Raw genomic sequence first — 23,231 nt, forward strand, 5'->3', positions numbered from 1 at the left:
GCAGGTGCTTCTTTGAATTGGGATTAACCATGTCGACGCCATTGGCTGGACGGCCTGTTTGGAGGGTTATTTGCAACTGGATTATTAGTTGTATCCGGCTATAGATACCGTCTTTTTTTGATAACTTGCTTACATTTAACTAGGACACTGAGTATTAGTTATGGCATCAGACTCTCATCAATTTGAATTTTGCTGGGCCCTCACTGGTTTAGTTCAGGTGGGCCCCTGAAGGGGGGCTGTGTCAAATTATGGCCAGCATCCTCATTTGTTATGCCTGTTCTATGGCATCTCATCACTTATTGTACAGCAGTGCCTTGGAAGCCGTTTTCAAGCACTGTTGCATTCACTAAGGATCAGGCCAGGCTGCTTCTTTCATCCGAAACACCCCGCTGCGGTGGCTCAGTGGTTATTGCACTTGGCTGCTAACCCGAAAGACTTGGGTTCCATTCCGGCCGCGGCGGTGGAATTTCTATGGAGGCAAAATTCTAGAGGCCCATGTACTGTGTGATGTCAGTGCACATTAGAGAACTCCAGGGGGTCGAAATTTCCGGAGCCCTTCACTACGGCATCTCTCATAGCCTGAGTCGCTTCGGGACGTTAAACCCCAATGAGCCAAACCAATCATCCGAAACAAATCAGCACTGCCATCTCAGCAAGATGTCAAGCACAAAAGAACATCTTTCCAAGTGTGTAGGTATAACACAAAATTTTGTAGCGCAGTCAAGAAACCACATAATAAAAAAGCTGAGACAAAATTCATAAGAAGCACAATGCAACATTCATCAGTGCGGCAGTGGCATCATAACCGGTGGGTGATGATTACGTGGACATTAAGTTTGTTTACTCTAGTGCAGCACATGGCAGGAGTTTTATTTTTATACTTATAGAAGCTTGCAGGCCTTGGGGGGAATGTGGAAGCAAGAACACCATTACATAGGGCATTAATTAGCAGCTCTGGCACCAAGAAGTTACAGGATTGTTTTAATTCAGGCTCTGTCATATCAGTACCATATTCAGGCGATTTGAATCAATATGGCCATTATGTTTATTACTTGTGAGAATGTGATGTGGTGAAGTTTGAAGCCCGCAAAAGAGCATTTTTGTTCTATATTTCTCGTACTAGGAGAAATCTCGGCAGACTTAGGTTCAGATCCCTGAAGGAATATGTACGGATATCCCTTGCATATCCGCTATAGATGTCCCCAGCCGTTCATTAATGGATGACCCTCTGATATACGCTGAAGCTTTGATGTCCAGTGCCATCTTCGATGTCCAGTGCCAGATATGCATGTCTTGGACATCCCGTTCTGGCTCTGGAGATCTGGATGTTACCTGGACATACTAGGGATGTTTGTGGTTGATCGGGGCGGCTGCTGTGTGCAGGTGCGGTTGGCGTGGCCTGTGCCAGACTGTGCGCTGGGCTGCCCCACGACCTGGGTGAAGGATGGCTACTGCGACAAGCCGTGCAACAACTCCAAGTGCGAGTGGGATGGTGGGGACTGCCTGGGGGCTGCCGCCTCAGCCACACCACGCCCCTTCCACCTGCTGCCTTTCCCAAGGCCAGACCTCACGAAGCGTGAGCACTGTTAGCGCAATAACATTAAGCAGCCCGTGTCATGTCATGTCATTCGATCATGTTTTGATCTTCCTTGAAGTCTGTATCAACAAGGTTCCACTACACAAATTATATGGTGGCTTGGCTATTAGCATCAGTGCTGCAGCGAGTGGTAATAGAGTTCGAAAAATCGAGCAATCGCTTGCAGTACGTCCGAATTTTCAAGTACTCTTATACTTTGTCCCTATGGTGCATGTCACAGTACTGCGAAAACGTCTGATTAATCAAGCATGTCTACAAAATCAGTGGTCTGATTTTTCAGTCTTCAACTGTAGTTCACACACTTGGTGTTAAATACCGCTTCAAATGTTGAACAGACTGCCACGCTGGCTCAGTGGTTATGGTGCCTGCCTGCTGACCCGAAAGACACAGGTTTTATCCTGGCCGCGGCAGTCACATATCAATGGAGGTGAAATTCCAGAGGCCCGTGTGCTGTGCGATGTCAGTGCACGTTAAAGAACCCCAGGTGGTCGAAATTTCCGGAGCCCTCCACTACGGCGTCCCTCATAGCCTGAGTCGCTTTGGGACGTTAAACCCCAATAAACCAAACCAACCAAATGTTGAGCGTCCATTTGTGCTGTTCTGCTTGTAAATTAATCCTCCTGTGAGAGGGGGACCCAGATTCATAATTTCTCCAATACAAAGACTGGGACAAACATATACTCGAAATGGGTGCAGTATAAATAATTGACCCCACGATCAGCTGTGGGTGAGGGGTGTCTGGTGGGGTTCAGTTGTGTCAGGAATGCTTCCGTTGGCCAATCGACTTCCCTTGCTTCTTCTCCCCATTAGTGTACTGCAGCACGAGTTGTGCCAACAGCTGGCTGGCTGACAAGTTCTGCGACCAGGTGGGTGCCAGCATTCTTTTTTTTTCTAGGAGTCGGAAATTACCCTAAAAACCCGCATATAATATGAACCCAAATATAATACGAGGTGAAGTTTTAGAGACGTGCAATGAGAAAAAAAAGTTTTACCCGCGTATAATACGAGTGACGCAAGCTCATAGAAGACATTTATTCAAATCGCATCCTGCACTCCAGTTCAATCACTTTTTTCTTCAGTAGTGCTTTCTTTGGACATTTCTTTGTCCGCCAAATCATCCCAAATGTACTCATCTTCCGTGCCATTGAGGGCGTTCGAGATGCCGCGCTTCTTAAGCCCGCTTCGGCCACCCAGTTGGCGTCACTGCAGGCTCACCTGAGCGCATCCACTCTGCGTAGCACCGCTTGACTGCGTCCTTGAACGGTTTGTTTACACAACCATCAAGTGGCCGCAAAAGCTTCGTCGCGTTCCGCTGAACGCGAAAGGGGCTTCTTTCTGTCATGGCCATCCACGAATGCTTCCGTCGACGACACCAAACTGCCTCCCGGCCGCACCGTTGCCAATGTTCTCCGCAGCTAAAATCACTTTTCGCTTGAAAGCAGCCGAGTACTGTCTTCGAGACCCTGACATCGTGCTCCCCAAAACAACATCCACTTCGCGAAGAGTGCCTTACATGCGAGCACATGCATTATCAACAGGCACACAGCACACCGCGACCCCCTCCGCACACCCAACGGATCAACAAAGAAACGATCTCGTGACGTCGTTTGTCGAGAGTAACGAAGCCAAGCCGTAGCCACGCCGCAATAATGAAACCAAAACTTCGAGCAATGTCGAAAATTTTTGTTCGGATCCGCAAATAGTACGAGGAGGAAATTTAGGACGCTAATTATTAAAAAAAACCTTGTATTATACGTGTGTTTTTACGGTATACATCCTGTGGGTTATGCCATCCAATCACTGAATCCCCTCCTCCCCCTCTTTCCTCCTCACTTCTTCCGATTTCGCTGCCATTCTTTATTGATGGAATGTGAAGCAGAGCTGGAAACAAGTGGTCTCACCTCTTTCTTGCATGGGAAGAGAAGAAATCATATTCGTGAGGGTGTTGTATAAAGAAAAGTGCTAAGAAACGTTCTCAACTTGTTGGTTGGTGCACAGATGTTGAATTACAGTACACTCCCGGTCATGGACTTGAAGGGACCATGAAACGATGTTTGTCTTATAAGCAGTTTCCCCCCGAAATGGATATGTGAACATGCTAGGGGCAACCAGTTATGTGTTACGTGGCAGTAGTGAGTAGAATGGTCTTGCAGTGAAAAGGGAATGATAAACATAACAATCTTGGCACTTTGCATGAAATGAATTGAGGACGGCGGTGCGGTGGTCTCTCTTGAGAACAACATTGGTCAAATTTCTTTTCTTTTGCAGTCTTTTTTTTTTAAATCTTGTCGACAGCAACAGCTGTTTGTTTTTTTTTATTTCTATTTATTGCTTTTTGCCTAAATGTGAGCACTCCAAAGATGCACAGCTGTCTAGATGGACAGTATAGCTTCTGAAACCGCATGGTCAACCATTTCTTTTCCTCTGGGTCTTCCCTGACTCTTTCAGCGGTACAGTGGCAGTGTTGTTCCATTTGGGGAATATTCACTTTTTCAGGGAATTTGAGGGGTCAGATTTGACTTTAAGGGAATTTTTGTGAAGTTTCTGGGGATTTTAAGAAGTAAGATTGTCTCACTTTTTCCAAATTGGCAGAGTTTTCAAGCTTCTGCAAGGGAAAATCATGAAGTTGGAAACTGTGGGTCTAATTTGGCGAATTTTTAGGGATGGCATGGAACATACTGCACGGCGGTAATCAGCTCTGCAAGGATGTGCATTTGCTCCCCTTATGAACTTGTGAACATATTTACTGGAAAATCGCGGTGTGCAGGGATATTAGAGCTGATCGAAATGCTGTACCTCTGGGGTACATTTTTTTTTACACATGATTTTGAGCATGTCAACCAAGAAATTGTATGGGCCAGAGACATTAACATCAGGATTTCATGCTCGTGCATTGATGGCTTGCTCTTCTTCAGAATAATGTGGCTGTTTAAAGGCCTGTGGCCGTGTTTGGACATCTTAAATAACAAGCCACAGTGTGTAATTCTAATATTTGTCTTTGTATCATGTGAGAGCCGTGTGCACTGAGAAAGGTGCTAAGTTTAAGCCAAAGCCTTTTTTTGCAGCCTTGCATCGGAGACTCCGCATCCATGCAGGATCTTTCCCCATGCATGATCTCCATGAGGGGTCTTTCTTCCACGGGAGCATTCTTTTCACATTGTGGAGAGAGTGTTCCATTCTTGGTTACATATCAGTGCATAGCTCTGTGAGGGGGGTCACATAGGGGCGTCGTTTTAGTCAGTTCATTGGTTCATTTCATTTTGTATAGGAGTTTTGCCGCATTGGCACGTCGTCCATAGAGAGAGTGCTAGTAGAGCGCCACTTGAAGTTTTCAGCATCATGTCAGCATGCCATACACCTCTCCTATTGCGATGGCCATGTTGTTTGTAGTTGGTGCTGTTAGAAGGGATAGAACTCAGTATTGCTAGTTAGTGCTTCAACCAGTCACAAGTTTCGCAACACCACCACTTTATGGGCAACGGTAATTTTTCGTGTCGATGAGCCTGCTGCTTTCGCATTAGTAACACTTGTGTGTGCTAGTTTTGTGCAAAAGAAACTGCCTGAAAGAGAGATTGGCTGAGAGAAGTGTCATGACTTGTGGAGATTGCTGTAACTTGCTTTGAATGAGATTCCAAGGAAAGTGCGGCTTTGGACAGCTCCTCAGCACCACCACAATATAACAAATTCTTTACCGAAGAGGCTTCGGGGCATAAGGATAGTCGGTCACATTCTTTTTGTGGTTTTTCTTAGAAAAAAAAAGAAAGAAACAACATTTCATTTGTTGTGGTTTTTCAGTTCAAGCTTGGCGACTGGTGCCCACAAAGTGAGCATACTTTTGACAAACATCATAGCATACAACGCGAACGGTTGGTAAAGGAGGCTTGCATGGGACACGTAGCCTCCTCAAGGATGGTGCTGGCATTTCCTTCCTTTTCTTTCGTTCTTTCTTTCTTTTCTGTTTGGGAGACAAATGGAAACTGAAGGCTGTGTTACTCCCTACATCTCCAGGTGCATATGGTTTCCAGCTCTTCTGGTTCGGATATCTTTGTAAAGCATTGACCAACTCCTGTCAAAAGTGCCAGCATGTGAAGTTGGTGCATTTCAATGGAGGTTCCAACAAAACGCTGTGAATAAATGGGACGGAGACTACCGTAAAAACCGGAATGTAGGTCGGACCGGAATATAGGTTAACCCCCCCCCCCAACTAACCAATTCTAAAAATGAAAAAAATCTTTTTCAACGGCAAAAGTACCAAAAGACACCCTTACCTTGAAACAAATGCGACTCAGCCGGCTGCACAATGGTGACAGTGTTTATTTTCATTCAGAGGCTGCTCGTATGTACACCCGGCCAATTCTTTAACAGTATCGTGCGACCATTGCCTCGCGCGCTTGTCAGCGCCTTATTAATGGCACTGAGTGGCAAAACAAACGAGGTACGCACATGTGTACACATGCACTTGCTCTCGCTTCTTTCGCCGCTCTGTGCTGTGATAAGGTACTGACAAACACGCGACGCAATGGTCGCGCGATACTGTTAAAGAATTGGCCGGGTGTACAGTACAGAGAAGGGCACGAAGTGCGCAAGCATTACTCCGAGTCATCAGAGTCATCCGAACTCGAGGCGGATGATGATTGCTTCTCGCTGCCCACATCCCATAGAGCATCATCCTCTGTGCCGTCTAGTGCATTGCTTATGCTGCATTTTCTACAAGACCTGCGCACCATCTCTGCAGGGAGAGATTTTTACGCCGACAACACCCAGCCACAGATCAAAATCACTTTGTGACAACGGAAACACAAATTGTCGGTGTCGCAACGTCACCATACCGCGCTGCTGCTGATAGCGATGGTGATGGAGGCTGTTGACTTCAGACGCCCATTGTTGCAAGACTTCTGTACTTTTTCCGCCAATGACTGGTATACTATAAGACGAGGGTCGACTTTTTGCCTTGGTTTTTCGAAAAAAAGTTCGACCTATATTCCGATTTTTATGGTAGCAAGAAGAGACAAGCAAGCTCTGGCTAACGACTGAAGATTTACCGCAGTGCTCGCAATAATACCGGAACAGACATTCACATTCAGACAAATGCTTAGCCAAGATGCTGCTGTATCCCGCATGGATAGTAATGGCTTGTCGGAATGTAACTGCTCTCTACACCCTGGTCGCCGCAAGATTCTGCGGAGATATAGTCATTAGCACAAGTATGAGCTGTATGTAAGGCCTATGTCATACGAAAGAAAGGCACAACATCTGTAAGCACCCCATTTATGGCTCTGACAAGAGCCATCAACTAATGACGACAAGAAGTGAGGAAAGGATATATGCTTGTCCTTCTTTATTGTGTGAATGTTTGTTCCGGTATTTATTGCAAGCACTGCACTAAATCTTCAGTTGTAACCAGCTGGGTGGCTCAGTGGTTACGGCGCCCAGCTGCTGACCCGAAAGACGCGGGTGCGATCCTGGCCGCGGCGGCTGAATTTCGATGGAAATTCCAGAGGCCCGTGTACTCTGCAATGTCAGTGCACGTTAAAGGACCCCAGGAGGTCGAAATTTCTGGAGCCCTTCAGTACACGGTGTCCCTCATAGCCTGAGTTGCTTCGGTATGTTAAACCCCAATAAACCAAACCAAATCTTCAGTTGTTAGTCAGCGCTTGTGACTGTCTTTTTCCTAGTGTCTGTCCCATTTTTGTACTGGCCTGGCTGTTTTCCGTAATGCAGTTCAATAGAGTTGTTTTAGTTGGTCTTGAGTCTCTCCTTTTCTTTCTTCTGGGTTGAATGAGGACTGGGATTCATAGCGGACCACGGGTGTGTGGTGCACGGGATGAGCACTTTGGCTTTTTGTTGCACATGCATTGTGAAACTTGTTTTCTCCTTTTTTTTTTCTTTTCTTACATAATCCTGCCGCTTCTTTGCAAAGGCATGCAATGTCCTGCCATGTGCTTTTGATGCCGGCGATTGTGGCACTACAAACTACGGCCAGCTGTACGCCATGGACCTCTCGTGGGATGAGCGAAATTACAGTCTTCCCGCAGGTGAGCTTGAACCTGTGGCCTGACTTCCGTAATTTGCATGCTAGGGACCAGCCTGGAAATTGTGGCTATGGTGATCTGACGGTGAAATGCAGCATTGAAGGGAAGGTGTGCTTCCCTCAGTTCTCTTTCCAGCAGGATAGAAAAACTTCTCTGGGTCAGTGGTTTTTCAGCTTAGAATGTGTCAGGCACCCCTTGAGTAGTAGTGAGGGTGATTGTGCATTCCAGAGGATCCTGTGTGGCGATATGGTAGTGGCCACCTGACCATGACCTCTGGATTTGTGACCATAGATTGGGCATGTTTTGTGGACACGCAAGCAGAACAGTTCAAGAAATATTTTGCTGTAATATTGAATTCATTCACATGCGTGCTATTTCACTACATTGTCACAGTGTATTACCAGAATAATCATCCTCGAAATATGGAAGGAGTCGTTTCATTCGCTTGTCAGATGAGCATAGGCAGAAGTGGCTGCGTCGATTCTTGTTTACACTAGCAGAAAAGTCTCTTTCATAAGGGAGAGCTTAAAGGCTATAGAAATAACTTCAGAAGTCTACAAGGAGCTGACGACCACAGTTTCTAAGCTGCTCCTCTATGCCAGTCGATTTATGTTCTATGAAAGAAGCAGAACGTGTGAAGTAAGATTTTGTGGGTTGTGTTTTTGTTTTATATTTCTTTGCTCATGATAGTTAACAGTTTCAGTAAACTATTAGGCAGTGCAGCTGTTTCTCATTCTAGCAGTGTTGTGTGACTGCATTTTCATCTGACTACAACAGAACCCTGATGATACGAATCTCAAGGAGGTGCGGAAAATATTCTTATCATCTGTAATGTGTATTGTCCAAAAACAAAGAAATCCATATGCAGAAGCACAGGAAATTTAATGTATTCACGCAGATCTCTTTACAGCTCGTGGGATTTATTCACCGCTTACTACTGGTGGTGCATACCACACGACTGTTGATCACGGCGAAGGCAGTGTACAAGCCGCGCAAGCTCCACATACTGTGTGACTGGTGATTGCGCCGTTTTCAGTGTGAAGGCATAACCTAGTGCTCACAGGTGTAGTTGTGGCTGCTGCATTCGTATCATCCGTAGTGGTGCAGGAGGACGTTCGGAGAGTCCAAAATTCTGCCCATTGCACACAGTGTACTTTGGCCAGGATTTTTTCTAAACCTGTATCAGCTGGGATTGTATCATCAAGATTCTGCTTTGTAAGGCTAGATCGACGACAAGCAACTTGCCGTCAGTGTGGACCTTAGCAGTTATTGGCAGGTGATGAAAGTAATTTTTCGCTTTAAACTTACTCATTCAAGAAAAATCTCGAAAAGACATACACTATTAGGCCTTCAAAGAGTGAAAAAAAAAATTATTGTGAAAAGTAGTGACTCCAGAATAGCGCATCAGAGTTTGGTGGTGACGTAGCATCAGTATATGTGGCTACCTTCAATGACAAACCTTTATTCCTGTGCTCTTGGATCCCATTGGTTCCTCCCCATGCCATGCTGCACCTGCTGCCCTCCTGTGTTAGACGAGTATAGACGCCTAACATTTTGGACGCGCGTTTTCTTGCTTGTAATGATGGGTAAGGCATTATAATGCATGGATCACTACGTGGTATTCTCCTCTGACTGCTAAATAATTTATAATTGTATTTCTTTCTCGTGCTGTTTCGGTTTCAGTTTCAATAGCCGAATGACAACTGTGACATCGTAGTGGGCTTATAGGTCACGTGAGACTGAAACTGCAGTTTTTTCATGCCTTGTGTGACCTCGTGTGCCTCGTGTGACCAGTCGTTTGGATGCTGAAACCGAAACTGAAACAGTGTGATGTAAAAATTTGCTTATAAATTATTTAGCAGTCACAGGCGAATACTGCATGGTGATTCGTGCATTCGTGCATAGTGGTGGCCATCTCCCTGCCCAGCATAGTAATGTATTCCGCATCATTATAGAGAAGAAAACATGCCACCAGAATTAGGTGTTATGCTCTTTTAGTTTTTGCAACTGCAAGCACGGCATGCTAGCGCCATCGTGTGACACTGGTTGCAACTAAGTCTCTTTTAGCAGACAACTTCACTGCCACACACTCCTCAGAGGAGATGTGACACATCAGAAGACTCTGGAAAGAATTTTACACGAACTGGAAGGGAAGTCATCAAAGGAGGCAGTGTTGTAGCTGAGTCGCGGGGGTGGCACTTTGTAGCTTTGCTCCCGGCTCACTTCCCGTCCTGTGCAATGCAGGGCAGCCCCTGGCCTACTTCAACCTGTCCGGTTTCCTGGGGCCCGATGACACGCTGACGGACGGCCACTACGAGGAGAACCCGGCCGTGCGTCTGGTGGCCATCTCCCTGCCCAGCAAAGTGGTCACCCTCATGCTTTTCCCCAACAGCAGTGCCACCACGGTGGACATGACCCTCAGGGGGATTCGCGGAGGGGTCTCCTTCGAGGTGGGAGTCCTCCCTTGCTGGGCTCTGCAGGGATAGCAGAGCTGTAGAGACGTTAGAAACTTTCAATATTGTAAAATAAGCATGCCTTGGGAGAACCAAACTAATATTGAACAGTCTAGCAATAGAACAGCAGTTCGAAATTGGTGGCGAGGTGCTGGAAGTAGTAAGGGAATATGTCTACTTGGGGCAGGTAGTGACCGCAGATCCGGATCATGAGAAGGAAATAACTAGAAGAATAAGAATGGGGTGGAGCGCATTATGGCAGGCTATCTCAGATCATGAATGGTAGCTTACCAATATCCCTGAAGAGAAAAGTATACAACAGGTGTATCTTACCGGTACTCACCTATGGGGCAGAAACGTGGAGGCTAACAAAGAGGGTTCAGCTTAAGTTAAGGACAATGCAGCGAGCTATGGAAAGGAAAATGATAGGTGTAACGTTGAGAGATCGGAAGAGGGCGGAGTGTGTGAGGGAACAAACGCGGGTTAATGACATCCTAGTCGAAATCAAGAGGAAGAAGTGGGCTTGGGCAGGGCATGCAATGCGAAGGCAAGATAACCGCTGGTCCTTAAGGGTAACGGAGTGGATTCCAAGAGAAAGCAAACGTAGCAGGGGACGGCAGAAAGTTAGGTGGGCGGATGAGATTAAGAAGTTTGCGGGGATACGGTGGCGGCAACTAGCAAAGGACAGGGTTAATTGGAGAGACATGGGTGAGGCCTTTGCCCTGCAGTGGGCGTAGTCAAGCAGATGATGATGATGATGGCCAAACTCTTGTTTATTTATTTATTTTTTTCTTTACTTGTGTCTCTCGTGTGTCCTTTTAAATCAAAAGCACAATTTGGTGGTTGGCAAGTTGTTTACATTTAGTTTGAAAGTGCTTATGATGCCTGTTTTGGTATATCTAAGCCTGTAACGGCCATGTGTTACAGCACAAAAGTACCAAGTGTCTGGACATGGTTTCACTTCTCAGTAACTGCATATTGGATACGAGTGACTTTGTACGCACTGAAACACATTGCTCTCTTTGTTTCTCTCTCATCTTCACACTTGCAGTTCAAGCTTGCCCTGACGTCTGGTGTGGACATTCCGACCAAAGAGCTGACCACCTCTGGGGAGCCACGACTACCAGAAGTGACGTCAGTGCCACCACCTCTGGCACTTGTTACGGAGGAAACTGTGAACTTCACAGGATATGCGGACGACCTGAGGTGCGTTTTAAGATGTTGAAGCGAATGGATATCATTAGGTTTTTGTTCGTTGGCTGGAATTGCCAGACCTTGTCGTATGGAAGCAAAGCTGCAGTTTCTTTCTTTCTTTCTTTCTTTCTTTTTTTCTTTCTTTCTTCAAGACATTCCGTTACAGAAATGCCTTAGGGGACGCGACAAAAGGCAATAGACATGCCTGACGGGGCCGCGCCCCCCTTGGCTGCGGTGGAAACAACATAACATAAGCACAATAATTACAAAGCAAAAGAAACATCAATACTGCATGATATGAAAGGGCATGAAAAACACAAAAAAAAATACAGGTACATAAAAACAATAAGTTGGATCAGTAGTGTGGTGTTATGAAAAACAGTGATCTATGTGCGTACGTCTTCAATCATCACAGTGAAGGTAAAGATCCGGAGTGAAGGCGAACGAAGTTATCAGCACAGCATGGTCTTTAGTTTTCATTTAAGAAAAAGTCTCTAAGTGTTCTTCTCAGTCGTTGCACCTTGGTGGCAGTAAACAGTATCTCAGCTAATTCAGGATGCGCATTGAGGAAATCCGGAATCAAATAACTTAGTTTTTGATCGCCATATGTTGTACGCGAACGGGGCCTTGGTATTAAGTTTTGTAGTAGATAATAAGGATAATAGGATAATAAGTAGATAATAAGGTGACAAAAGAAAGCTTGCATCCGACTTGTATAGTAGTGGGATCCATGCTACCTTAGGTAGTGCTTGGCTATTGCCATGTAAAAGTATTTTGTGGTGACAAAAGACAATTGGCACCAAGACAATTGCTTCCATATTTAAACTTGTGAGTTCCTTGGTGACAGACCCCCTAAAGTTAAATTGAATGTTGGAAAAGGAGGTTTTTAGGGGCTCTAAACTCTCTTAATCTTTACATTATGCTGTCATGAAGAGCTGAGCCAAATAATACACTTTTGCATACAGCAGAGAACTCAAAATCTTACCTGAAACTTGTAGAGCCCTTTCCGGCGACATTGTCATACTCGCGCTTTTCTCCGTTTCACACTCCTGCGTATCTCTGTTAAGAGGTCGCCATTGGTTAGATTGTTTCAGACCTCCTCCTGAGAGGAATTCTTGCCGAGCAGAGGAGTGCCGGTCTTTGAGCATACAAAAAATGGCGACAGGCAAGGGAAAGGTGCGAAGATGCTGAAATTCAAATTTTGTCTACCAGTAACTCAGCCTCTACAAAACGAATTTGAAAAATTCTTGCTGGAGGATATTCGTGAAGCTACATCCTTTAAAGGGACACTGAGGATAGCGCTGTCAATTTTTTGTTGTTAGTAAAATCTGATAGTTCGGCATTTCATGGCTTTGTTGCCGCTTAACCAGCATGGAAAGGTGCATTTATTGCTAAGAGATTTGGATTTGAAGTTGAAAAACTTCCCGCTGCTCCGATTTAAACTCGGGACTCTCTGATGATGAAATAGGAGAAGAGTGACAAAAGTGGTGGAAACGGAAATGGGGACTCCGTGATGATTGCTGGCAGCGAGCGCTGCGCTCCTGCCTAGCAGCAGCCGAAATGGAAACTGCTGCTGTCCGGACGTTGAAGGCCTCTGTCAGCTGTCATCACGCCATTTACATTTGCACTAACGTTACAATGGATCCCAATTCCAACAACAAAGTTCTCGCAAAGAAATGCTGCCTGCGTTAAGCTACCTCAACCCCACACAGCATGCGATGCTTTTGAGTGCTGAGGCAGTGTGTCTGGCAAGAAAGTCCGAGTGGCGAGGAGTCACCGTCATGATTGATGTGTATTGACTGGTGCATGCGGGCATATTTAAATTCTGTAAAAATAGTCCTCGTAGGGCTGTTTTATGCAGCCTAGCATCTTGGTACATTGATGATGCGAACATGCCGAGCGGTGCATTTGCTAACCTGGAGGCACATGGCTATACACAGCTCTTCTTCCTTGTTACAGTTGCATGGCATTGTGCGAACTTCTTCCAGGGAGCACTTAGAGAGGCACTTGGAGATCCCCTGCTGCTCCTCCTTTGTAAATTGAGGCACGTAATGAAACCATGTGGGCACACACAACGCATAGCTATGAAGCACCCCAAAACATATCGAAACTCAGCTGACTGCCTGTTGCGCCACTAATTGCAGGTTTTCTTTGACTGCCAACATTCAGGTTGTCTTTTTTTTCGTCTTCCTGGCGTGATAAAAGTGCACTAGTGGTTTCAAAACAAAACTTATGTACTTCAGTATCGATCAAGCACGTAACCTTCATGCACCTTTGTCAGCCTCAGAGATCTGTAGTTTCTCCTATTTCATCATCACGCGTGTACTTGCGAGGTTGGCCTGTCGTGCCGATACCTGCATTGTAGTTCTTGCACCGAGCACGCGAATTTTGGCCACGCGTGCATGCTTCTGCACTATTTCTACGGCAGCTGCTTTAATGCTACTCAGTTCTTCTCTATCAGAACCTAGAAATGGCATTTTTACACTTCAGGTGACAGAGAAAATGTAGTTGACAGAAACATGGCTTGGGGCCAACCTGCATGACTGCATCTCGTGCAGCGCTGCCCACGTGGCAGTTGCAGCGGCATAGTTTGCTTTTCGCGCCTTCTGTTGTTTGCACCCATGCCACAGTAGCAATGGAGCTACGCCAACAGCTGCGACAAGATTAACTCCCCCGCTAGCTGGCATGGGTGTAACACGCCGTACACCATCGAACACGGTGACATCTAAACGCCGATGGAGTTTAAAGTTCCGCTTTGGCCCCATCGCTGTTCTACGCGCGCTAAATGTCGGCTGTGAAAATGCTGGCATGGAGTGACCCACTATCGCAAAGTGACATTCGCGACCTAGCATGTTGGCAAGCTGTCATAATTGTGAGTTAACAGCCAAGTCTGTATTGCATAGGTTTCTATGGGAGCTCGGACGGGACTGGCTCACGAAAACATGGCAGCCGGGAACGTAACAGCGGGGTTCTACTGTGTAATGAACTTTCATATGTTGACATCGAATGTAACGAACCTAAGTATGCCACCTCGGATCATGTAGCGAACTTTCATGAGTTAAACTTGGATATGACAAACTTTCATGAGTTAACATCAGATTTCACGAACTTTCCTGTGTTACCTCGGGTATAACGAAACGAAGTTAACCACCACATGCTTACACATTCAAATGATCCACAGGGCACCACCTAAGGTTTTTTTTAGGAGCGGGGTCCATCTGCACGCATGTTAGGTAGTAAGGGACGTAAGCTGAGACAAGTGGGTTTCCTCAGCCCCTTTGAGTGGTTCCGCTGAGGCTAAAAACAACAGGAACCTTTTACTTAGGCCCTGATATTGCTGACATTGACTACAGCATTTCCTGAAAGGTATCCACAGGTTTAAAGCAATGCTGGCATTGTTTGCACAGGCACCCTCCACTGCCTGCTCTGCTGCCAGACGGAGAAGAGCTGTACCAGTATGCGGATGTTGATGTGAGGCGTTCCGTGCTGCCTGGAGAACTCGTGCAGCAGATTGTGGACGCCAGGGTTCTCTACACCTCAGGTTGGTGGGGCTGAATTGTGGGCACCCTTCCTTTTTTCATGCAAGGATTGTTTTTTCCCATGACAGGCCCTTTCTGTTGCACAGCTACTCTAGCTGACTGTACTCGCATGATGCAGTGTCTTGGTCCTTCACTGATTCACGCACTAGCCGTGCCTCGGTAAAAGGTACCTTATTTGTGCGAATATGTAACATAAAGGGGGCAAGGGGTCTGAGCCTGTGAGAATGAAAAAAAGAGAGGGAGATTGAAAAAGAGATGCCATTACGATGCCATCTCAGACAACCCTTGGCAACTGTAGCTGGGAGCTGTATTGGACACAGTTTTAGTGCAGTAAAACCTTTTTAATTCACCCCGTGTTAATTTGGAAATTTCAGTTTAGACTGCCGCCGTATTCCCGCTAAACGCCCATGTAAGTCTATTGCTTTGGATGCTTGTTAATTCGGGCGTGGGCGGGCTCGCACCACTTTATTCGGACGGGGGACCATGTCAAGGTACAATCCACGCAGCTGACAATTATCCAAATTGACCTCCCCGAACCTGAACTGCATGAAACAGTGGTGCCTGCGCACCTCAGGTGTGCACGCTATGGCAGGCATGACGATGATTGGAAGTCCCCCGTTGCCGAAATTTAGCTAAGCCTCATAGTTTTGGTTTCGTTTTTCTTAACTGCACACCATCTCGCAGCTGCCATCAGGCGCACGCGTCGGCCAGCTCACGCTGTTTCAGACGCTCTTTCAGATGCTGCTTGGTGCATCAAAGCCGAAAATGCCGAGTTATGTGTGAAGCCTCAACCTTTCACGGAGCGTTGGTGGCGGAGGCTTTGTGCAGCTGCTCCATCAACCCCCCCCCCCCCCCCCCCCCCCATCCCATCCCATCCTTGAGTTGAGGAGCAGGGGAGGTTCGCACCACCACCTTTAGACTGGCCGCGGAGCTGCCTCTTTCCACATGTTCCCTCTCTCGGTCTGCCCGCTCCTGTTGCTCCGAGAAACTCTGAGTCCTTGCCTTGCATTGCCAGCACACTCCGCCATCCCTGCTCCAGACGGAATCACACGAGCAACCGCATGGTGGCGATGAATGCGCGCTGCTCGTGCTGTGTCTTTTCATGTGGTTGCCTTTGAGCAGTATTGCCTCAAGTGTTTCCGCACGACCTACTTGGTTTAAATACGTTACAATCCTACCATTTCTTATTCTGGAATGGCGTCATGCTGTTGTAATGTCTGTCCCTCGCTTGCATCTGCATGCTTCTTCCATTCTTCTAGTATGCTGAAACGAGCTGTTCATAGTCCATGTGGTGAAGCATCCTCAAAATGCAACAGGGCGGTTAGTGAAAAGGCTCCACTGCTACAGCGTCGCACTGCGAAAATGGCCATAGAGGCTTTTGCGATTTTTGGAGCAATTCTTTGACATTCCCGACTGTGTGTGCGAAGCAAAGTGCTTGATGAAACCACAAAAAATCACTGTTATCGCTTGGTTTTCATCTGAAGTGTAAGCAATCGTCATCCAGGCATTCATTACATAAAATTCGATGCAAACGTTTCCTGGCAGTTTATTGAGGGCCATTGGATAGTTCGAACTTTTGGATAATTCTAATATTCTTTTCTGGTCCCTTCAAGGCCAAATTGACAAGATTTTACTGTGGTTGAAGTGCAACAGTGCATGGCACACTCTTGTATGGCGCCGTTGAAGTCTTTCTTTTCCATCATCTTCAAGCACTTGTAGTCCATCCCAGTAGTTCCTTGCAGCACTGCCAAAGCTGCGATGAGTGCAGAGGTGACGTTCTGATGTTGTCGAATGTAGTGCTGGTATAAGGTGTGCATATGACAACGTACACTAAAAAAAAATCCTGCTTCGTATTGTACACGTGCGAAATGCTATTTCAAATTGAGCCTTACCGTATGCTCGCCTTGTGTACACTATTTCCCGAGTTTAGCACGCGTGGCCCTTGTATATGCTAAAATATTGTTTCCAAAATGATGGCGCCCTTCGAAGCAGGGCCTCTCGGTTTGCACTGGATTCGTTGTTGCTGCTGCCAGTTTCTGCACATTCACTTTCATGTTTGTATGATCTGTAGAGGCACAGGAAAGAACACCTGAAATTCTGCACATTGTGAAGAGTGCGTTTTGCCTAGGTAACTTATAAATTCGTATCATTCCAAGGTACACGTAAGCTGTCATTGTGTCATTGAGATTCTACTGTAGTAGAAAAGGACTACACACATTGCGAGGCCTGTTAGTAATGAGATTATTGTTTTCTGTAAGAATGAACTGGTCGAAGTGTTGTCAGAAGTCTTGGTGAATTGATGCAAAGAGAGTGTCACAGACCATCCAGGTTCATTTGTTATACTAGCACTTTGGTACAGAATGGTTATTTAACAGTGTGGACTTTGTTCAGACTGAAGCCAAAACCTGATACACTAACAGTGAGCCATGCTGGTCACTTGTTTGTAAGAAATTATCACACGGGTATTCCGCCTGTTAAATTGTTGCTCTAAGCCAAATGTGCCTACATATGCGAAGTGTACTGTCTCCATTTTCATAAAGAAAGTATGGTTTCTTGAAATTTGAACAACCCTACATTTATAGATGAATGCACAGACAGACAGACATGACAGGACGGGCACTAATTGCTAGTTACATCACCAACTAGCCCCGCACCGTGTTTTATTAAGAAAGTATGGTATTTCAGAGAATCAGTTACAGGACATCTGTCATCCCATGTAATTAGGTACACCTATCATGCTAGATGACTCTTCGGAACAGCTAATTGCAGAATTTTAGATTTCTGCATGCATTTTTCTGCAGCCATTAACTGGCACCATGTAGGAGCTCACGCTGCTCAAGTTTTTGATGGAAACCCAAAAACTATTTTTTTTCTTTTTTTCTTAGAGCTTACATTTTTTTCATTCTTGCTAGTCGGTCACCCTGCATTACACGAAACAGTAGCTGAACTTGGGTGCACGATTCTAAAATGTACAGCAGTGGTGAGCAGTGAGAGTACAAGCCAAGCAGTGTTCGAGAGTGGCTGCAGGTACGTAGCTTCCCTGCCATGAACCTGTGAAATGCACACTTCTTCCCCTGCATCAACAGGCCTGCTGACGCTCAAGGGCTTCCGCAAGCACAAGTCCCAGCTGATCGAGCAGTACATGGGCAATGCCACCGTGTTGGGAGACGAGGGTATCGAACTCGTCTTTCGGCGAAGGAAGGCGACGGATATCACTGTGATGAATGAAACCGCATCACGGCCGCCTCGTCGGGCCCTCCTTGGCCTCAGGGAGGGCTGGCTGCCTTGGGAGAAGCAGAACATCTTTGGCGCCTTGATGAAGGTGGGCACATTGGGGGCTGTTCATCCTGTGGTGTGTGTTGTTGGGCTGGGTGCAGCTTACATACTTTTGAAGCTGCACACAACAGAAAGAAAACAATGGACGGGAAATGTGTCATAGTTGCTGGTACACTTGTATTGAAACTACAGTGCACAGTATAATAGGCAGTTAAAAAAATCACAAAGCTGAAATTCATGGTATGACTATGAGCTGAAAATGTGTAAAAGTAGCAACATGAGATGTACGCTAGTGTCATGCCTAAACAATACAGTTGTTCTCAAGCATCACATTTTCGCAACCTTTCACAACCTCCAACCTTTCACAACATCACAACCGTTCACGTTATCAAGAAAAAAATTCGATGTCAATTGAGTTAATAGGCAGCTAGCTTATACGTACTTGCTCCGGTTCTTCTCCATGTGATAGGCTTTACTATTAGTTCTCAAATAGGCATTTTATGATTCGCATGTTTTCTCATTGTCCTCATAAACTTTTGGGGCCTTGCCCAAAAGTTTGTGACGATGTGGCGACCTTTGTCCTGCAGTGCAGTGGCTGAGGGTGATTGCCGTATCAAAATGTAGGTGTCGTCTTGTTGATTGGCTCCCAACGAGTGAAGATTGGCAGGAGGCAGCGAATTCAACTCCTGAACAACTTCACTTTGAAGGAGCAACTTAGAGGCAGCCAGCGAGAGGAGCTACAATGTTGAACGGTAGTCTTCATTTGTTGCTAGCAGATGTGGTGCTGCATATTGATTGCCACTGGCTTATGGGCTGATTTATAATCTACAATGGGAAAGGTGCTTAGGTAGAAGGAGAGGCAATCAAGGCACTCACTGCTTCCTCCATGTCCCATCTCTTGGTCTGCCCAGTCATCGCCTTTCTGGAAAACCAGAGCCTCCAGTGTGGCTGTGGAGAAACCATGCATCCCGTCCATGTTTTCTAAGCTTTGAAGCAGGGTGTAGAGGCAGCACGTGTGTGAAAATCAGCTGTACATTGCAATTGTGCAAAGCACAGGATGGTACAGAGCACCAGTGGGGGGCAGCACACATTGCGGCATGCCAGTGCACACTTTCTTGTTGACTCACATCATGATTTGTGAGCTGTGGACTACCAAACTACTAAATTTGTGAACTACCAAAAAGGGCTGATTGCACTTTTTGGTAGTTTTCATTGGCCAGATTTTGATGTATTTGAGCACAAATGCCTTTTCACGTAAGCAGTGACAAACGCGATGCCTGTTGAGTTCGTAATGCAACATGCAAAGCTTTTTTTTTTTCCTAGTGATATCGTATTTCAAGGTATAGGAGTTTAACTCTTTCGCTACCGTGCCATAGGCCATCGTTTGCATATGATCGATTCAAATCGCCTGCGCAAAAAAGCTCATTTTGGAGCGTCTTGTACGTGCTCCGCCATCTAGTTAGCGAGCTCAACAACTGCTCTTTCGATTGCAGCCTTGGTTTCAGTGTTTTGACATGAGGGGGCGCCGTGAAAAATAAAACTTTGAACGGCCGCAGCAGCGTCAGCCGGAGAAAATGGCGTCCGCGTCGCCGGGCGCTCCTCGAAAGCGAAAGCTGACACCGGGCACGTCGGCCGATTTCGGTTTCGTTTTTTGCGACGAAAGCAGCGGTTATTAGTAGGGCAACAATGTACAGACGTCGGATTTCGGTTTCGACAGCGAGACACTGTCACTGTCACTGTCAATTACAAACCGAATGGTTTGTAATTGATGACAGTGGTTTATTATTGTGCTTCAGGGTCTTGACAATGTATGGCGAAGACAGGTTGCCAAATGATCAAGGTCGCGTCGCGTTTTGCAACCAAGACGACAGCTAGGAGTCCATATCGGCACATCGCTGCGGAGCGGCGCTCGGAGATTCTCTCGACTTCTCGACTTTTTTTTGATGCTCTTCATGGCGGAAATGATGAAGACCGTGTGCGGAAACACTAATAAGTATGCATGGATGAAGATTTTCAGCAAATTCGGCGTGACGGCTCATGGGAAGACGTGAATCTGTTGGAGATTCTGATGTTCATTGGAATCATCATATACATTGGAATTGTTGACCTGCCACGACTGTATCTCTACTGAAATACGAGAATAATCTATTCTGGCCCACTGCCATCAAAAATCATTTCTCAAAATTGGTTTTTTGCTTTTTTGTTGTTTGTTTTTTGCACGTAACGGACCCGGATGATTCAGTGGCGGCAGCTTCTATTGGCAAGACTTGGAAAGTGTCCTGGCTTTTGAACCACATCGATAAATTTCTTTTCATCGACCCTGATGTTTTAGAGCTTGCCTAAAATGCCAAATTTGATCAGCTGGCTTTCAGGGAGCAGCTCATTCAAGAAATCTTCGGGTATGATGAGGGAAAAGAAGTCCACGCCCCCAGTCCTCCCATACAATCCATTCAACACCAACCGAAAAGAAAGAAAAAAAGAACAAACTGCAAGCTCGGCTATCAGAGAACAATGGAGGAACAAAGATAAAACCTTATGTGAAGCACTTGTCAGTCTACCTCTGCTTCACATCTTCACCCCTGATTGCTCTTCACAGTGGCACCACAGTCAGGACCCCTGACTTGACAAGCCATGGAAAGTGCAGTAAATTTTTCTCATAGCTGAAACTGTGAATAATGACAGCTATAAACATGTGCAACAGTTTGTATATATTCCAGTTTTCCTCTAATCAAGTTCGGGCTTAGTGCAGCCGGTAATTTTTGTTTTTGCTATATACTTTTTTGTGTTTTTTAGCAAATTTCACAAATAAATGTTCATTTACTTTTGCACACACAACTCTTCTGTTTGTTTCATTCAAAAGTGTAACTAATAAGCTACAATTTCATGCATTGCAATATGTTCTGGGTGTATTAGTTCTTGTGAAAAAAAAATTTCTTTCAGTACGCCCCAAAACGTGCATTTTTCCGCGGTAGCGAAAGAGTTAAGTTTAAATTACTGGGGATATTTAAGGAACTTACGTGCAAGTAATGTAAAAGTATTGCAATTCTGTTCTGTTTCTATTCAAATTCCATCCTAATTCTATCCCAGTTCTATTCTAATTCTATTTTAATTCTATTCTAATTTTATTTTATTCCTTTGCAGTTTGTGCAGTGGTAAGTACCAGTACTGACTATTACTGATTAACATTTCATGCTTTCCCGCTTTCCATGACATCACACCATTTCGATCGGTTGCAACTTCTTGGGTGGTGCCGGGTTTTCGTGCCGACAAGGCATCTAAGGGTTTCGCATTAATTTTGATTTACTGTGGATGTTATTTCACAGGGGATGCTTTGATTGTTCAAAACAAGTGATAATTCAGTCTTCATGTTGACTTCATGGTGCGAAACACTCAAGGATGATAAACATAAAAACAACAACAGGGATGGAATTAAACATTTCCAGGTTCACTGTAAGTTGTTTTTGTTGTATTGAAATCTTTTGGAAAGGAGGATGTAGTATTTCCTTCTTTATTGAGGACAAGCATCTTGTTTGATTCTGTTTCGCATGGCTCAAAAGAAACGGCTGGAGGTTCCAGCAGAGCCTACCAGGTGGCGCCGTCGACGCCTGCTGGACACATTTGGGGACTCGCTGCGTCATGTGAACCGGCTGTTCAACGCTGCGTTTGGATACGAGACACGCAAGGTCCCCTCACACATGGCGCACATGATCGACATCGAAGTCATGAAACGGCTGCAGCAAAGGCGAGTGTGAAACCTTGCACACTTGTCGGAGCAGTGGAGGCGTCGAAGTTTTCGCTCAGAATAAAGTAATTATCGTAGATATCAGTTCTGGAACACCGTTCCACCTTTCCAACCACGATCTAGACTTTTTCAGCCTAAAAAGCATTTCCTACTGAGCGGTATCACCTTCACTTGCTCAGATCCTGGTACAGGGCATATTGATGTAGCAGATACAGTGGCACACTTGTGTAGTGCGTTAAACAGCTGGTCACACAAAGTGGTGACTTTTCACAGCATGTCGCCATTAACTTTCTCAGCTGTTACTGTATTTACTGGTGTAATTTGCCCACTTTTTTTCTTTAAATTAAGGCTTAAAAATGGGCGGTGCAGATAAGTGAAAATTTTCTGAACACGTACTAAAGAACTCTGCAGGGCGGAAGGCGGAACAAGAAAAAAATGAGCTGATGCTGAGGCAGTGATTGAATATCAAGTGTTAACACATGTAATATACAGACTGTTCCGCAATTAATTGTGCGCTGTATAATGTTTTTCTCAGCTAAACTGTTCAGAATTGTTTTATGCTATATTTGTTTGGGTTACCTGCCTGAATAAATCAAAAAAGTCACATATTCGCATTGTCTGCAGCAACGACAAAACAAAACTAGCTTTTATCCAGCGACTGTGTGTGATGGCGCCATGTTGTTTGTTGGCCGTGGATATTCAGCAAAGGAGGTGGGGTGGGGTAGTTTTGCAGGAGGCTTGAAGGTGGTTTTTATTGAAAGACTTGAAATTTAGTGGAGTTTTGTCCTAACTAGTTTTTTGTCATCATTGATAAAGCAGTTGAAAAAGCTTGCGAGAACACTCTCTCTATCAGCCTTCCCTGCCCGTTCTCTTTTTGCACTCCTGTGCAGGTTTCCCGAAGAGTTTGATCGGACGTCATCGCACAAGATCCGCAGCCCTGACGACATGCAGTTTGCCTTCTCCTACTTTTACTTCCTGATGAGTGAGAAGCACGAAATTGAACCCGACGAGCACTTCGACACATTCGATATCGACAAGTCGGGGTAAGATGATTTTTGCCACAAGGATGTTCCACATTGTAGCTAAAAGTGCATTTGAAGCCGATTACAGTAAAAGCTCGTTGATTCGAAATCGCTTAAAATTCGAACCGCCGGTTAATTCAAACTGATGCTCGGGTCCCTGCAAAGCCCTATGTATATCAATGGGCCAGAACTGCAGATAATTCGAACATACCGGTATTCACGTCGGTTAATTCGAACTAGGAGCTGGCATCTGACATTGCTTCTCGTAAATAAAAGTCACCTCATAACAAGTACAATGCATTGAAATGTTTTTTTTGTTAATATGCACAACGATGAGAAAAAATAAGCCAGCACGCATTTTGGCACGCATGAGGCG

General features: G+C 45.5%; 1 protein-coding gene across 1 annotated transcript in view; it reads left to right on the forward strand.

Annotated features, from left to right (window-relative positions):
* Positions 1–23,231, forward strand: part of Gnptab (N-acetylglucosamine-1-phosphate transferase subunits alpha and beta) — an 85,794-nt gene that overhangs the window by 33,066 nt on the left and 29,497 nt on the right. Inside the window, exons 10-18 of the mRNA XM_089558880.1 lie at positions 1,384–1,576; positions 2,408–2,463; positions 7,518–7,632; positions 9,874–10,079; positions 11,134–11,288; positions 14,684–14,817; positions 17,902–18,137; positions 21,649–21,833; positions 22,724–22,876. Of these exons, the coding sequence (XP_089415006.1) occupies positions 1,384–1,576; positions 2,408–2,463; positions 7,518–7,632; positions 9,874–10,079; positions 11,134–11,288; positions 14,684–14,817; positions 17,902–18,137; positions 21,649–21,833; positions 22,724–22,876 (1,433 nt within the window). The remainder of the gene's footprint in view (positions 1–1,383; positions 1,577–2,407; positions 2,464–7,517; positions 7,633–9,873; positions 10,080–11,133; positions 11,289–14,683; positions 14,818–17,901; positions 18,138–21,648; positions 21,834–22,723; positions 22,877–23,231) is intronic.

The sequence above is a fragment of the Amblyomma mixtum genome, chromosome 1 (assembly GCF_055824585.1).
Source record: "Amblyomma mixtum isolate Tamu chromosome 1, ASM5582458v1, whole genome shotgun sequence".
NCBI classification, from domain to species: Eukaryota; Metazoa; Arthropoda; class Arachnida; order Ixodida; family Ixodidae; genus Amblyomma; species Amblyomma mixtum.